Source organism: Onychostoma macrolepis, chromosome 20 (assembly GCF_012432095.1).
Source record: "Onychostoma macrolepis isolate SWU-2019 chromosome 20, ASM1243209v1, whole genome shotgun sequence".
Lineage (NCBI taxonomy): Eukaryota > Metazoa > Chordata > Actinopteri > Cypriniformes > Cyprinidae > Onychostoma > Onychostoma macrolepis.
The window spans coordinates 14,998,383-15,014,452 of record NC_081174.1 but is presented as its reverse complement, the minus strand read 5'-3'; the positions used below and the strand labels follow the sequence as shown (position 1 = coordinate 15,014,452).

At 38.4% G+C, this 16,070-nt stretch overlaps 1 protein-coding gene across 5 annotated transcripts in view; it reads right to left on the bottom strand.

Annotated features, from left to right (window-relative positions):
- Positions 1–16,070, bottom strand: part of fryl (furry homolog, like) — a 106,870-nt gene that overhangs the window by 76,623 nt on the left and 14,177 nt on the right. For 3 of the 5 annotated variants that reach the window (XM_058756069.1, XM_058756070.1, XM_058756072.1), the window contains exon 1: positions 2,205–2,850. The exons of 1 other annotated variant lie outside the window; for it this stretch is intronic. In XM_058756069.1, coding sequence (XP_058612052.1) covers positions 2,205–2,412 — 208 coding nt within the window. In that variant the 5' untranslated portion in view covers positions 2,413–2,850. Of the gene's footprint in view, positions 1–2,204; positions 2,852–16,070 lie in introns of those variants that run through there. One more of the 5 variants, XM_058756071.1, reaches the window with a different exon arrangement.

Here is a 16,070-nt window from a genome sequence, read left to right as displayed (position 1 = left end):
CATTTACAAAGTATGGTTCAGTACTGTTGCTGCTTTGTTTTTAAAAATAGTAAAGCACTAGCTCTCTTTCAGTATCCATTTCGAAAACTATCGGTTGATTAATCGGTATCGGCCAGTGTGGTCCAATCTAGCTATCGGTATCGGTAAAATCCACTATCGGTCAACCTCTAAATATCAGATTAATTGAAATATGAATTCAACAAATTGAGTGATAACTAGTTGCAGTATAAGAATAACTGGTGTGGAGCATTTAAACACACTTGGAAACATGAGCATGTCCTGGCAGGCACATTTAAAATCCAAATCCTCACCTGAACACTCAAGACTCATCAATTTGGGAAGAGCGAGGTGTGGTTTGGTTGCAATGTAAACACCTACAAACACACACACATACTGACTACTACCCATGTTATAACTTTATCAGCACATACTGATAGAAGCTCAGGCTTCAACTTTCGAAGGATACAGAAAAAAAAACTCTTGGTCCAGTTTGAACTGGTGTTTTCCATCATATTTGAATGCGTGGTGGTCAATTTGCATTTTGAATGCAGAGTCACATGCAGTGATGCAACATCACACTCCCCACACTGTTTTCCTGTAACCAAGGAGCTGACATACCAAGAAGAGTGGTCGTAGTTGGATCAGCCGTGAATGACACACAAAGATCCTCATTTATCCCCATATGACCCTGTCGGGGAGATGTGCTGCTGAAGCTTCAATACATTTATGGTCACAAACACATTCATCTGCTTCCAGCAGCCAAGTTATGAGCGTGTCAACAAACACTGTATTGCAGAACCGCATACAACTTAACAATCAGTCTCTTTTCACGGAACAAAGACTTCCTTAACTTTCACACAGGCACCCGGGGTCAACTTTGTTTTTCTTTTTAGTGCATCAGCCTAGAAATGAAACATTTGCAAATTCACTTCATAATCTGACAGATTTCCAAATTAAACTGGACATGCGACAGAAAAGAATTAGGGTGTAACTTTATCCATTGGGAACTGACTAGATGAATGGATTATTAAAAGCAGTCTATATGTGATGCATGATGGTTAGTGGGAAGAGCCTGGTGACAGATGCATTTGATGAAAGATTAGTCATTATTTCTTTTAAATAATATGCACCAATAAATCATCCAGAACCAAATTGGGCACTTTAAGAGTCAATTTTGATCTGAAGAGCATCGTATTTCTCCAGTTAGCAGTGCCTTGACATTCTCTATGGTCTACATACATTAGCGTTCAAAAGTTTAGGATCAGTCCAATTTTTTATGTTTTTGAAATAAGTCTCTTATGCTCACCAAAGATGCATTTATTTGTCCAAAAATACAGTAAACACAGCAATGTTGTGATATATTATTACGATTTAAAATATTATTGCCTCTATTTGAATATATTGTCAAAAATAATTTATTCCTGTTATGCCTGAATTTTAAGCAGCCATTACTCTAGTCTTCAGTGTCACATGATCCTTCAGAAATCATTCTTATATGCTGATGCTTATCAATCGAAAACAGTTGTATTTGATATTGTGACATATTCCGATAAAAATCTTTCATATTATTATGAACTGTCACTTTTAATTAATTGAATGTGTTCTTTCCAAAAAAAGTATTATTTTTGTTAATAACAGTAATATTAATATCATTCATAATAATAATAATAATAATAATAATAATGTTTACTAACAACTTTAACTTTGAATGGTAGCGCAAGTGTTAAAACCTCAGATATGGTGTCTTCATGGTTAACACATTATTTTGAGTCTTGCTGTCATAGCTCAAGGTTGGAAATAGTGATGCTAACAATAACTCACTTTGACAAATACATCATTGTAGTCATGTTTCAAAACCACACCAACCTGGTTCAGTGTCAATAAACTCAGAGTGATGAGATTATTTTACCCATGACAAAACTGCTCCCTTAAAATACTTTAAAAGTTCCTGGTTTTATAACAACTCTCAATATTTGAATAATTCTCACTAATGACCAACTTAAAACTTCGCAAACAGTTCAGTTACACAAAGTATTTGCTTGTTCCCTCTTGTCTGCGATTTATCTTATATCACAGTTGAACTATAAACAAAAATGGTGCAAACACACACCTTGCACACACACCTCCTAATCAAACAGTCCTCTCTCTGCAACACAGTTAAAATCATGTTTGAATACCCATCCCTTCCTTTTTCCTGACGGTACCTTTGGCACGATGTCGTTGAAGACGGACAGCCGGCCGGCTAGTCTGACCGGATACATCTTGCTCCTCTTCATTGGCCTGTGAAACCAGCCTCTTCATCCTCAGCAAGCGAGGGCCGGTCTCCCGCGTCCACACTCCCCCCGCGTCCGTCGCCGGCAGCCCGCCATCCCCGGAGATGACCGTGGGAACGAGGCTCTTGAGGAATTCCATGTTTGCACTGTGACACTTTCACTCCAGGCGCCTGTGCAGGCGCACAGTGACGGCCCTGCCACCCACCATCACCTCTGAGGAATCAGGCCGTCTGTGACCGGACAGACGACCGCAGAACGGCTCCTCCACCCAAGGAAAACCACGGCTTGTCAAACTTGGGAGTTCCCCACAGGTTCCTCTTTGTCCTGTCAGTTAAAACTAGAAACACTCAGACGAAGTGGAGATGATATCTCGTTGTAATGCAGAAGCTGTCGACGGTAGATCCAAGATGAGGTACAAGTGAGCACCTGTAGATCCAGCCCCTGAGTTCTTCCACCTGCCCGTACTCCACATGCCACAGGCCAGCTGTGAGCACTTCACAAAGCGTAACCTAAAGTTCACTTGAGCTTTCACACAGCCAGAGACTAACCTTACTACCTGTCTGTTCATGCAGGATGGACTGAACACTTTGATGTGATGATTTGACAACAGTAGGCGGAGCCTTTCAGCTCGAGTGCATTATCTGGGCGGAGCAAGGACGTGTCCAACAGGAGATAATGTACGCCTGGGAGAGCGTCCAATCAAAACACAGCTGCTACCAACCACGCCCAGACGTTTCTCCTTTCTAAAGGGAGGGAGGGAGGAAGACTCATCTGTCTGTAATGGCAAGGGAGTACATAACAAAAAGTGAGAAGGCGTGGCGTCTTCAGCGTGCTGCTGCGCTCTGATAAAAGTTTTATCAGGTTTAAAACTAGATCTGCTTTTCACAGTCCCCTCTTACGCACACATACACAATTCTATCTATAACTTCCCTTACATATTTCCCTTCCACTGGATGAAAAAAAAAAAAGGATTAAAAAAATACCCCAGAAGGCATGCTGTCAAACAGTTGAAATGTCTCACGCCCACACACACTGGTGGTTTCACTTCCAGTTTACAGCAGGGCAGTGGGTGAACATGTTTGTCAAACTTTACTCTGGTTAAAAAACACAAACACACTCACATAAAGGCTACCTGGACAAATAAAAAGCATACTGGCACATTTATACAGTGATACAAGAGTAATATTTGAGTTTTCTAGTTGGCTGGGCAAATGTAAGGTGTTCTGAGGTAAATCAATGGAAATGTTTGAGTTGGGAAGCATTTTGCATATGGCAGGCCTTTCTGCTGACTCACTGTAACATATTCAAATGAGCAGGCTGCTTTCGCTGACAATGGACATCGTAATACTGACACTAACTTGCTGTCCAAGCCTCCATTCACTACAATAAACTGACTCTTCGGAAGAGCATGGAGTTATGGATGCACACAGTTTCTCATATGTCAACCTTGGTAAATGTTTTTTTAATTATTCAACAATATTGAAATGGTTCATGATTATTGCACTACAATTTTTTATATTTAAAAAATCTGCCCCAGAAGATAAAAGTGCCGGCACAACAATTGTAACCTTAAAGTAATGATAATTCCATTATATTCATACACACACATACATTCATATATACACATTTATTATATTTTAGCAACCCCCCACACTTTTGAATGGGAGAGTATAAGTATTTTATAATTAGTTTATAACTGTAAAAGTTTGTTTTAAAAGCTCTTCTGAAGAGTCCGCGAAGGACAAGTCGGTCCTAGTTAAGAGCCTCTCAAAATACAAAACTTCCACAGCGCCACCAGGAGGGCAGACAGGAGCTCTAAGAGGAGGAAATGACCTCAACACCATACAGAAAGTTCTCTGTTCCAAAAGTGGCCTGATATAACCTCATTTGTTCACAAGACTCATATCTCATATAGAGTGACAGAACAGAAAAGTGTGTGCAAATGATTCACAGGAAACGCTCACACCCTTAGCTCCGTGTGAACACTTCAAGCAAGCCATGTAATGTTTCAGTTCCTTAATGTGTGAGCAGACAAAACATATGCGCATAGATTGTTATTAAATAATCTCTTAATGTCTTTATATGTTAGTGTTACCACAGTGTTACCCATTTCTGGCATAAAGACCCTTTGATATCTAGCGCCCAACAAATTAATAGTGTTGCATAAGCTTTAAGTAGCATGAGAACGAGAAGAATAAGTTCAGACTGAGCCAACTCTCTCTCTCTCTCTCTGTGTGTGTGTGTGTGTGTGTGCGTGCGTGCGTGCGTGCGTGCGTGTGTCCATAGTTCAAATCTCTTTACAAGTCTGCCCTCTAGGGGTGGCCAAAAGCAATGCCATCAAACCTCAGGACAAGGTAAAACAAATGTATGTGCATGTATATCATTTTGTGATAAAAAGAAAAGAAACCGGTACCTTTACTACTGTGCAAGTCTCTCCAAAGCACAAAATAAAAATAAAATCCTGTGGAAAGATTTTCACAATTGAATGTTTCTTTGATTACTGGCAATTTTGTCTTCTGGGGCAGATTTTTAAAATATTTTAAAAAAAAGTTATAATCATAAACCATTTCATTATTATTGAAAAATTAAAACACTTTTACCAAGGTTGAAATACGAGATGCTTTGAAAGGAGATGACAAACAAAAATCAAGGAAACTGTGTGCACAGAACATTTTTTTGCACTTCAGTTGTGCAAGTGATATAATGAGAAAATACCTAATTTGGTCTGCTGTAAGCATCACAGACTAGACGACAGGACATGAACTGAACAGGTGATAACATATCCGTTCCTAGACAATGACGTGGAAGATTTCTCTGGAAAGTTACTAACTCACTCATTAATTCATAACACACCTCTGCCGCAGACACAAACACAAAACTTCTTATATCAGATGACAGTAAAATACTTTCAACCTTGATGATGAAACAATACAAAGCAGAACCTTTGACCGTGACATTGAACCACACTCAAGGTCCTGTTTGCAAGAGAAACCATGTCAAAGGTCTGTGTGTGCATTAAAAAGTTAAATAAAACAAGTTCAGTTTGTAAATTTACATTTACAGTGATGATATTGTGATGAAAATCAAGTCCCAAATGGCACAGGAGGAATGTAAGGGCTGATGGGACCATTTGGACAGGGGCAGAGAAGACAACAGGGGACAGAAAGTCAGAGGGAGAGGATAAACTGATGAATGTGGGTCACCTATCAATAGATGATCTTAAGCCACCATGTGCTGGTGGCCCCAATCTGATATCAAGAAAACACAGACTTCAAGTATACTGAAGTGCATTAAAGAATGGCAACAAAGCTGAAAACAGAAGGTACGGTCATATTTACCGCTGCTCGTCAAAATTCCCAGGTGAAATAAAGCAGAGGACAGATTTGACAAAATACGATGAATGATACAGGAATAATGATGATGAAAACATCCAAAGCAAGTAAACAGAGCTGGGTAGTAACTGATTACATGTAATCTGGAAACGAGACATTTTAATATACTCATAATCAGACTACAGTTATTTTTTTATGGATTACATATTTACACAATAGCAATAAATTATTCAGGATTTATTGATTCTCCCTAATTCGTCTTTTTCATCTTTTAAATTTTCCTTTCTAAAATAGCCTACCGCTTACATACACTCAGAAATTCTTCCAGTTTTGTAGACATTCACACAGAGACCAGTCATTAGTCAGTTGCTACACTGCATTTGACCACTGGATTTACAAAAAATCATTTCAGGTTTAAGAAGTGTTTCAACAATGCATACTACTGATTAGAGGTCGACCGATTCATCGGTTTTGCCGATTAATCGGCACCGATAGTTGATTGCCACAACTATCGGGTATCGGCAAAAATCCATGCCGATAGTTTTCCGGTTTGCAACCATTGCTGAAGTGGCTGAGAAGGGTCCGCTGGCATTATACAGTACGAGAGCGGCCTCTAGAGGCAGAAATCACTGACAGCACGTGTTGTTTATTTTGACACGTGACACTGCGCGCTGCACAGAGCGGGAAACTCCAGACGCGCATTTAAATACAGCCGACAGAAAAGCCTGCTGCGGAACAGAGCGCCATTCACATAGTTTTCTATTAAATTACATTATATTTGTCCCAAATCGTTGTGAATGTATAATGACTTCACCCTAGGCTATAAATGATGTATTGTGCATTTTTCAGCAAAACGTTTGTCTTTCTGTAGCTCTAATAAAGTCTGTATGCTTCATATAGAGAGATGTAATACAGATCGCGCGTTCTCTTGCCGCTTGCTCTGTTTTTTTTAAACACCGAACTTCAAACTCATTTATGCCACATTGTTCATTCTTGAAGCAAACTTATGTCCGTTTGGTGATTAAATAAATTGTTTTAGACTGCCACTTGATTTGAACGCAAAGCGTCTGGTGTGTGTGTGTGTGTGTGTGTGTGATACCTCCGAGTTCTCCTAGACGCAGCGCTGCGCTTTTGCCCGGTGTGTGACTAACATTTTTTTTTTTTTGATTAGATAATTATCAAGTGTTAAAAAATAGAAGCAAATAAAGTGTGTGAGTACACATACAATATCCATATGCATGTAATTTTAATGCTATGGCCTTGTGTAGATATTTAAAGATGGCCATCTTTAAGCATGACTGTTGAAATTAAATGGTAATACTTAACAATAAGAGTCCATTCGTAGCATTAATGAAAACTGTAGAAGTATTGTTCCTTGTTAGAGTGTTTTCATTTCAACATTCACTATTAGCTACTAATAGGCTACATTTTTAAAATTTTAAAGTTTCTTCTTTTAACATTAGCAAACTATGAAATAACTTTAATGATCAGTATAGTAAATACTATTAATATTTTTATTCATTTACAAAGTGTGGTTCAGTACTGTTGCTGCTTTTTTTTTTTAATAGTAAAGCACTAGCTCTCTTTCAGTATCCATTTTGAAAACTATCGGCCGATTAATCAGTATCGGCCAGTGTGGTCCAACCTAGCTATCGGTATCGGTAAAATCCACTATCGGTCGACCTCTACTACTGATGAACACATTAGTTTTATTTGAATTACCACTCTGCAGGTTATTTAAACATGTGTTTCTATGTCTTTGGAAGGTCTTTTGTCTTTCAAACACATTAAAATGCACAAATTCACAAACATTTTTGTAATTTGATCCTCTTTCACCAAATACAATTACTTGAAATACCCATGAGATTTTAAAATAAATATTTTAATAATTAAATTGGCATGTTCTCAGTTCTCTGACGTTGGTTATGGCCACATGACATGCAGGTAAACAAATAAAATATAATTTTTTTTGGTAAGCATTTTATTTTGATTGATTTTAAAATGATTTATTTTAAATTGAAAATTTTTGTGATTTAATTCATTATTAGTTATGAATTTTTGAAAAATTAAATGTCTTCACCACTAAAGGTCCATCTCTCACAAAAGTTCACTGAGAAATGGTTTTTCCATCAAAATATATCACAGGAACAACTTTCCCAGCAAATGAAACAACTTTTCTGCTGATGAAACTGCTGGGAAAAAATAACCACTTTTAGTCTAACATACAGTTTTTATGAACATCCTAATCCCTAAAAAATAAAATCTTTTTTCAACATTATTTTACCACTGAATATTTTATTTCCACCACAAATGGATCACATTTGAAAGTTAACACCGTCAGGAATGCCGTCATGTTGTCTAAAGGGACACACCACCCCAAAAAATGAAAATTCATCTATCATTTACTCACCCTCATATTGTCCCAGATGTGTGACTTTCTTCTGTCGAACACAAACAGGGCTTTTCAGAAAAAGGATCCATCTCTGCGAGATTGGACCATCAAAGTTAACACCTCAAAAACCACGTAAAACAAACATGAGGTAATCCATATGACCCTAATTGATGAAGCAAATGTCTTCTGAAGTGAAACATTAGGTGTGTGTAGGGATGGGTACCGAGACCTAGGGATGGGTATCGTTTACATTTTATCGATACCGATACCGATACTGCTTATTGACCCTTTACACAATCTGACTTTGCTGCAGTTGGAACAAACTGCTGGTTCGTCTGGTCAAAGGAGAACTGGCCCCCCGACTGAGCCTGGTTTCTCCCAAGGTTTTTTTTCACTATTCTGTCACCGATGGAGTTTTGGTTCCTTGCTGCTGTCGCCTCTGGCTTGCTTAGTTGGGGACATTTAATTTCCAGCGATATCGTCGACTTAATTGCACAGATACTAATTAAACTGAACTGGGCTGGACGATGACATCATTGAATTCAATAATGAAATGCCTTTAACTGAAAATTGAGTGTTTAATCTTATCATTATACATTATTGACACTATTTTCCTATTTTGATATTGGAAAGTTGCTTTGACACAATCTGTATTGTTAAAAGCGCTATATAAATAAAGGTGACTTGACTTGACTATTGATACCGGTACTTATCGATACTGTTATTGATACTATTTGGTGCAAAAAAAGATTTTATATGAAAAGTTGCTGAAAATTTCAAATTATTTTATTACTTTATACTTTTATAACTTTAGCAACTGTATTAAAAGTTCTTCAGTCAGGAGCAGTGAGTTATTTTTCTCTTTGTATTTTATTTTATTAACATTAAAGGAATAGTTCACCCATAAATGAAAATTGTGTCATCATTTACTCACTCTCAAGTTGTTTTAAACCTGAATGAGTTTATTTCTTCTGTTAAACAAGTTATTTTGAAGAATGTGGGAAACCAAGTAGTTGCTGATCCCCAGTGACTTCCATATTTTATTTTATTTTTTTCATACTATCAAAGTCAGTGGGGACCAGCAACTGTTTGGTTACCCACATTCTTCAAAATACCTTCTTTTGTGTTCAGCACAAGAATAAAAATTAATACAGGTTCGGTACAAAATGACAGCAAATAATGACAGAATTGTCATTTTTGGGTGAACTATCCCTTTAATGACAATCGGCAGCATGTTTAGTTCCGTCTCTTTAAGAGCTGCATGCATCCATTTCTCTCTCTCAACTGTTTACTTTCACTTTAGACATAGGCTAACTAACTGTGTTTATATGTAAACCTTGTGTGTTTTTGAAAATATTAGTGCAATCAGACTATGACTAAGATAACTAAGTAACCATGTGCTGTTTGACCGGCCTTTTAGTGTATTCACGTCAGAACAGCACGCGAATGAAATGTTTTACCGGCAAGGCTTTAAAGCACACGCAAATAATGTACTTTTGTGATTGCAAATAAGTGCAGTGTCTCATGAGTGTAACTCTACCGCTGAATCAACATTTGAAGTGAATGCGTCTCACGAGTTGCAGTTGGAGCTGGAGCCAGGAGACATAGCAAATATAGCGCATTGCTTGAGGTAGATGTTGTGTTTTGTTAGTAAATGTTCATTATATTACTGGTGTTGCCTCCTTTGTTCACTATTACACTACTGCATATATTGCATCTGACGCTGGTGTCGCTTAGTTTTGTAACGTGAGCCCACACTTTTGAATGTTTCACTCTTGCCGCGATGACTGATTGCACGCAAACACACACCGCACATGCGCATGGATATCACACGCACATCAAGCAAACGGCGACCAAATAATTCGGTGAAGGAAAATGTCAAGCAGCAGCTTCTAATTCGTCATTAACATTGAAGTATACGAAGATAAAACAACACAAGTATCGATAACCGTATCGTTTGTCCTGAAGCTTATCGGTAGTCCGGTACTGACCCAATTACGTACCGGTCCAAAAAAAATCCCTACCGAGAACCAGTACTTTTTTGGACCGGTACGTAATTGGGCCAATAACTCCCTGCTCCTGACTGAAGAACTTTAATACAGTTGCTAAAGTTCAGCAGTAATAAAATAACTTGAAATTTTCAACAACTTTTCACATCATATCTTTTTGCAACAAATAGTATCGATAACAGTATCAATAAGTACCGGTATCGATAAGCAGTATCGGTATCGATAAAATGTAAACGATACCAATCCCTAGGTGTGTGTGAGAAAAACACCAATATTTTAAACTTTTTCAGCCATAAACTATAAAATCTGATGCAAGCCTGTTGTGAAACTTGCATGAGAAGTGACAGTCCTTTGTGCTTCCGCATGTACAAGTTTCACAAAACACTTACATCACACTTCACAACATGCTGACATCAAGACACATAGTCTGAAAGTAAAGCCAAAACATTTTGATTGCCCACTGGTGGTATAGGTTATAAACACGTCACTGTAAATGAATGGGATGTGAGCCAAACTCAGGCTCCAAATGACGTCATTGGCGCAAGATGACAATGGCCATTCCTGGGACACTTTGGCTTCATTTTTCTACAGTGGAACCAAGTGGAGATGCATCATCCATTTAACAGTCTAGTCTATCGCCGATATTCATAACGTGCTGACAGATATTCAGATTTTTCCTCGCACATACACCTACAGTTTCGCTTCAGACATTCATTCATCTGCTAATTCATCGTTTTGCATGGTTTTTAAAGCATCACCCACCATAGTTGGATTATTTTTCTAAAAATAACCATTTGTGTTCCACAGAAGAAAGTCATATAGATCTGGGATGGCATGAGGGTGGGAAAATGATGAGAGAATTTAAATTTTTGAGTGGAGAATCCCTTTAAATAAGACAACGGTGTCCAAAGTTAAGTCCACTGGTGGCTCATGTCAGCGTCTCAGTGCACCCATGTGCATGTACTGGCCCCCAAGGGCGGCTGCAGTCCAGCTGAGCATGATGGAGGGGGGAACAATAGAGAGAGAGATGTAGGCCCCCAGATTCAAATCAGCGCAGGAATGTCAGAGGGGAAGCAGCAGGAACAATGCTCAACACGGCTCTGGTACAGAAACACAAAGACCCACATGGGCAAAACAGGAAAACCAGCTTGCACAGTAAACTGAAGACGAAACTGCTCCTGAATCAGCGTTTTAACGTCGCAGAGTGTTGACACTGAGAATCTCTCTAAACACTGATTGGTTCAGGATCAGTTTTCAAGCAGCATAACGATATGAATGATGCAGTGATCTACGATCTACACCAGCGAGGCACCACATCAAGTCCTGCTATTGTATGAACACACATCTCTGCTCGCCATCTCTTTTCTTAGGAAACAAGCTTTTGCACGAAATGGTGTCGTTGCAGATTGTTCCTGATTCATATGTTTCCTGTCTTGCACAGGATGCTGTTTTCAGCGGCCACAAAATGTTATCTAACGAACCTTTCCGTTTGTGTTTTATTTACACCCCCTCCGTTTCTTCTTGTTCACCTGCTGCTGTGTTCATGGTCTGGTATTGGGGTTGATTGACATGGTTTGTTTTACTAAGGGGCCCGAGCCGTCATCAGGCGAGAATGTGAGAAACGCATATAAGAGGTCAAGGATCGAACTTGTTAGACCGGTACATCCCCTTAACCTGAAAGTGATTTATGGCAGATTAGCTGAACTACTCAAGCGAGGAAACGAATATTACACACATACATCAAAATACAAAACAAACATCTTTGAACCACATGCTGGACAACTGTCAATTATTAGTCTAACATAGCTTTCACAAGTTCAACAGATGAACAACCAACTGACAGGAAGCTGTTACTCGCCGTTCTCACACACAGCTTGTTCCTCACAGGGTCTTTATTCAACGCTAAACAAACTCACCTCATTCACCTCACTGGCTGACTCAGGGCTAATCTGTTGAAGAAACATCCCACACAGTTTCGACAGTGATGAGAACTCTCTCTAGTTCCTGTAGATCTGTCAGGGGCATCCAGCTACAATTATGCTTGCAACAAACTGATTTTAATTGTACTGATCTGGAATGCAAAGACTCAATATGCAAAGATAACTGTAAATAAATCAACTGTAGGTTGATTACCCCAAAGAGAGTAAATATTTAGGGCAATGTTTTACTAAACAGGGCAATTCCAAAACAGCGCCGATGGGAGGGGAAATTTCTACAGGTGATTTACTAACAATGCGCAAATTAAAGAATGCAGACGCAACATCTAATTTACATATCGACCAACGCAATATACCAAGCGCAGCACAAATTAGTGTAGTCGCAAATAAAGAATAAAGAAGCCACAGTATGTTGAAAAGAACCGGAGGCCAAAAATGAAGGTTTGCTAGAATTTTTGGTAGACCTGGTATTCCAAGTTGTCTTGTATTTCCTGAAGCAAATTAAAAATAACATGGCTTGGCAAATGATATATGTTCGGATAATGTGTTCTTCTGGCATTCAAAATAAATCAATACGCATGTAAAAAATCCTTTGCCTTCTACCACATGCTCTCTGCTGTCCCTCCTCCGAGCAACAATAACTACAGCCATTTCAAGCGTAAAATAGTTTAAGACATGCTTTTTTTGGGGTGTTAAATAATGCCAGTAATTTGACGAGCGCAAACGTTAGTAAAACGTGTTTCAAACGTGATTCATTTGAATACTCTCCTCCCACAACTTTTGCGTCTGAAAGGGAAACTCCTAAAAATGCATATTCTATAAGGTCAGGCACAAAAATAACTGTCTCCACTAGGGCTGCACGATATATCGTTTCAGCATCGATATCGCGATATGCACATCCGTGATAGTCACATCGCAGGATGTGCGATTTTTAGTATACTGACCGTTATATTTATACTGATCGTTTTCGCGACAGCTATCGCATCACGCCACCCGCGACGCACTGTCTTCACTGGACGCGGCGACCGTTGCAAATCCTTTGAACTTTGTGTCAGTACGTCATAAAAGAATGAGGGATTTACTCGCAAGGATTTGCCGTGTCGCGCCGCATCCAGTGTAGACGGCATCACTGATTATAATGGGTTCTATTGTATTTTGTCAGCGCCTTTGTAGACACGGTGAGAGTCACTCAGATATATGTGAACACTGAATTCCATTCAGTTCCGTGTCTATTTGTGCCTGAAATGACACATACGCGAAACTGTCAAAATGCATGTCTCTGCAAGTATCCTTGTAAACACAGTTGCTTATGGCTTAGGTGAAGGTAAAAAATTTATAAAGAAAATGGATAGTATAGGCTCACAGCAGTTTAATGTTCCTAAGGCTTTCAGTGTCATGAATGTTAATCAAACAGCAAAACACAGAGAAAAATCACTTTTGTAGCTTTAACAGGTTTATTAGATTTAATTTATACAGTGTTATTTTACATTTGATTATTCAACCAGTATACCCGAATACTGTTAGACTTACTGGAAAAAATATAAAGCACTGTTTATTTATTTTATATCTTTGTTCTGTTATATTTATCTATGTTTGTAATTTGTTCATTTTTCTATGCTGATTTACTCATCTACAATATTTTTTTTCCAAATAGAGCTTTAAGTCATCTGGAGTTTTTTTTTTTTTTTCATATCGCAATATATATCGCAGAAATACAAAATATCGCAATGTGAGTTTTTTTCCAATATCGTGCAGCCCTAGTCTCCACACCTTTTCAGCGCTAATTTGTCACTGCGCGTCTTTAGTAAAACCTGACAGTACAATTTTAACGCCAAAAGACGGTTTGCGCTGGCGCAAGCTGTAAGTAAAACTGGCCCTTAGCACATGTGGCATATTCATAACATTCATGCTACTAATTAATAGAAATAGTGACATTAGTAAACTATTTTCAATTCACCTCGAGTATCACAACAAATCAACAATGACTCAAGCAAAGACATGAGTTTGGGGCAAGACTGTTTGGCCAACCAATGGAACCTGCTGGAAATCAATAAATATTTTTGCAATTTTTTTTTTGTTCACACACAGCAATAACATATTTACATTTTAACATAAAACATTTCACACCAATACAGATGTGTGGCACAAGTATTCAGTCCAATTTACTCATGCGATTTGTCTGGTCAGACCGATCGGCAGACAAAAAAAAAATAAATAAATTCCAAATTTACCCTCTTACAGAAGGTGGTGCTTAGCGAAAACCCAAAACATTCCATTTACACTGGTACACAAAGTGCTGTGCAACTTTCTGTTTCTGACACCTGCTTGAACATCCAAACAGTATTTACACTTTTTTAAACAGCTGTTTAGATTTTTGCATTATCTATGGTATGTTATCAAACCATATACAAAGGTACAGAGACAAGTGAGCTGGTTCTGGATTCTTCCTATTCACTGTTATATAGGGATGGGCGATATCTTATCGTTTGCGATATACCGTTGAAAATTATCCTCACGATAAAAATGTGTCTCCTCGCGATAATAACGATAAGTCTAGTTGATGACGTAGTTTTGTGCGCGACCGATTCACTGTTCACGTGCGGAGTGAAAACAAGCATGGCGGAAGGCGGACGTGAGGCTGAGGAGGAGCTTGTTGTTAAGCAAGGAGCTACCTCCACAATTTGGAACTGGTTTGGTTATAGAAAATCAGATGCGGAGTAGAGGCTGACATTTTTTCGGGAATCCCACGGGTCACGGGAATCCCGCAGGATGGGAAACAAAATCGCTACGAATCACGTGATTGGGACGGTACAGGAAAAAATGTCATCGGGAGTGGGCGGGACCGGGAATAGTAATGATACCCAACTTTATACACAAATATACCTTTTATTTAAATAAACTATAAACTGTATATTTTAATTCGGAACTAGTTGCCCTGTCTCGCTCTCCTCCTGTTTGCTTGGGTGTGGCTGGTTAAGTGAATGACGCAGTCCGTGACGGACAGATCGTTAACGGCTGGTCTGTGTGATAATACACACTATCATTCATCGACCTCAAATATGGCTTTTCATCTGAAAGATGTATGTAGTAGCAACTTTACATGGCCGCTCAATATGATGTTAATATAGAGAAATGTGCGCTATTGAAGTGTGTGGAGAGTGGAAGCTGAATAGCGCGCTCGCTGCAGGACAGGCGCCGGTGCGCTCACTTGCTCTTAAAATATCCGTAATTTTTGGTCATACAGATAAAAGTAGCCTAATACATCTTTCGAATCTGTAAAGACTCTACGTTTATTTGTATACACTCAGAATAACAACGAAACGTTGCGCTTTAAAGCAAACAGGGTGCTCTTTAGGTCTCTGAGCGAGAAACTTCCGTCTTTGAAAAATATATCTATAGAGAGTGAAATGTCTACTTTCAAATGAAAAAACAAAATTCAAATAGAAAACGTGTGTGTTAGCATGGATGATTTACATAAAATTTAATGTGTGCAACGTAGCCTACACTTTGCATAAACTGGCTTTCAGTTCAATATAATAACAAAAACTACATTTTGGGTTTTATTCAACTAAGGTGGGCACGCTGTGATCTGTACTATATTTTTACTGTAACTGACAGATTTCGCCAAAATAAATTAATAAAAAGAAAAAAACGTGAGTGGGAGGGACTGGGAGTAATTCTTCCGGGAGTGGAATGGGACGGATTTTCCCCAGTTAGTGTGTATATATGTATATATATATATATATATATATATATATATATATATACACACTATAATATAATATATATATTATCGTCATCGCAATAAATACCGAAATTATCGTGATAAATTTTTAGGCCATATCGCCCATCCCTACTGTTATATAGCAAAACAGTCTGTTCATGAACACCTCTAAGTCATAGTTTTATGCAAATATTCAAGTCAGCCTAAGCAATTGCATTAACAGCAGTTCATTCAAATTTTTGATCAACCAAATTTTTGCACCAAATAATCATCTTGATATGAACAGGCCTTTAGACTAGTTACTCGACATTTTGTCATTTATTAACTACATTCCCCCGACTGCAATAACAGTCCCCTGGCACTAAGGTCTCAATGGTTAATATTGGAGAGGAATCTCATTAAC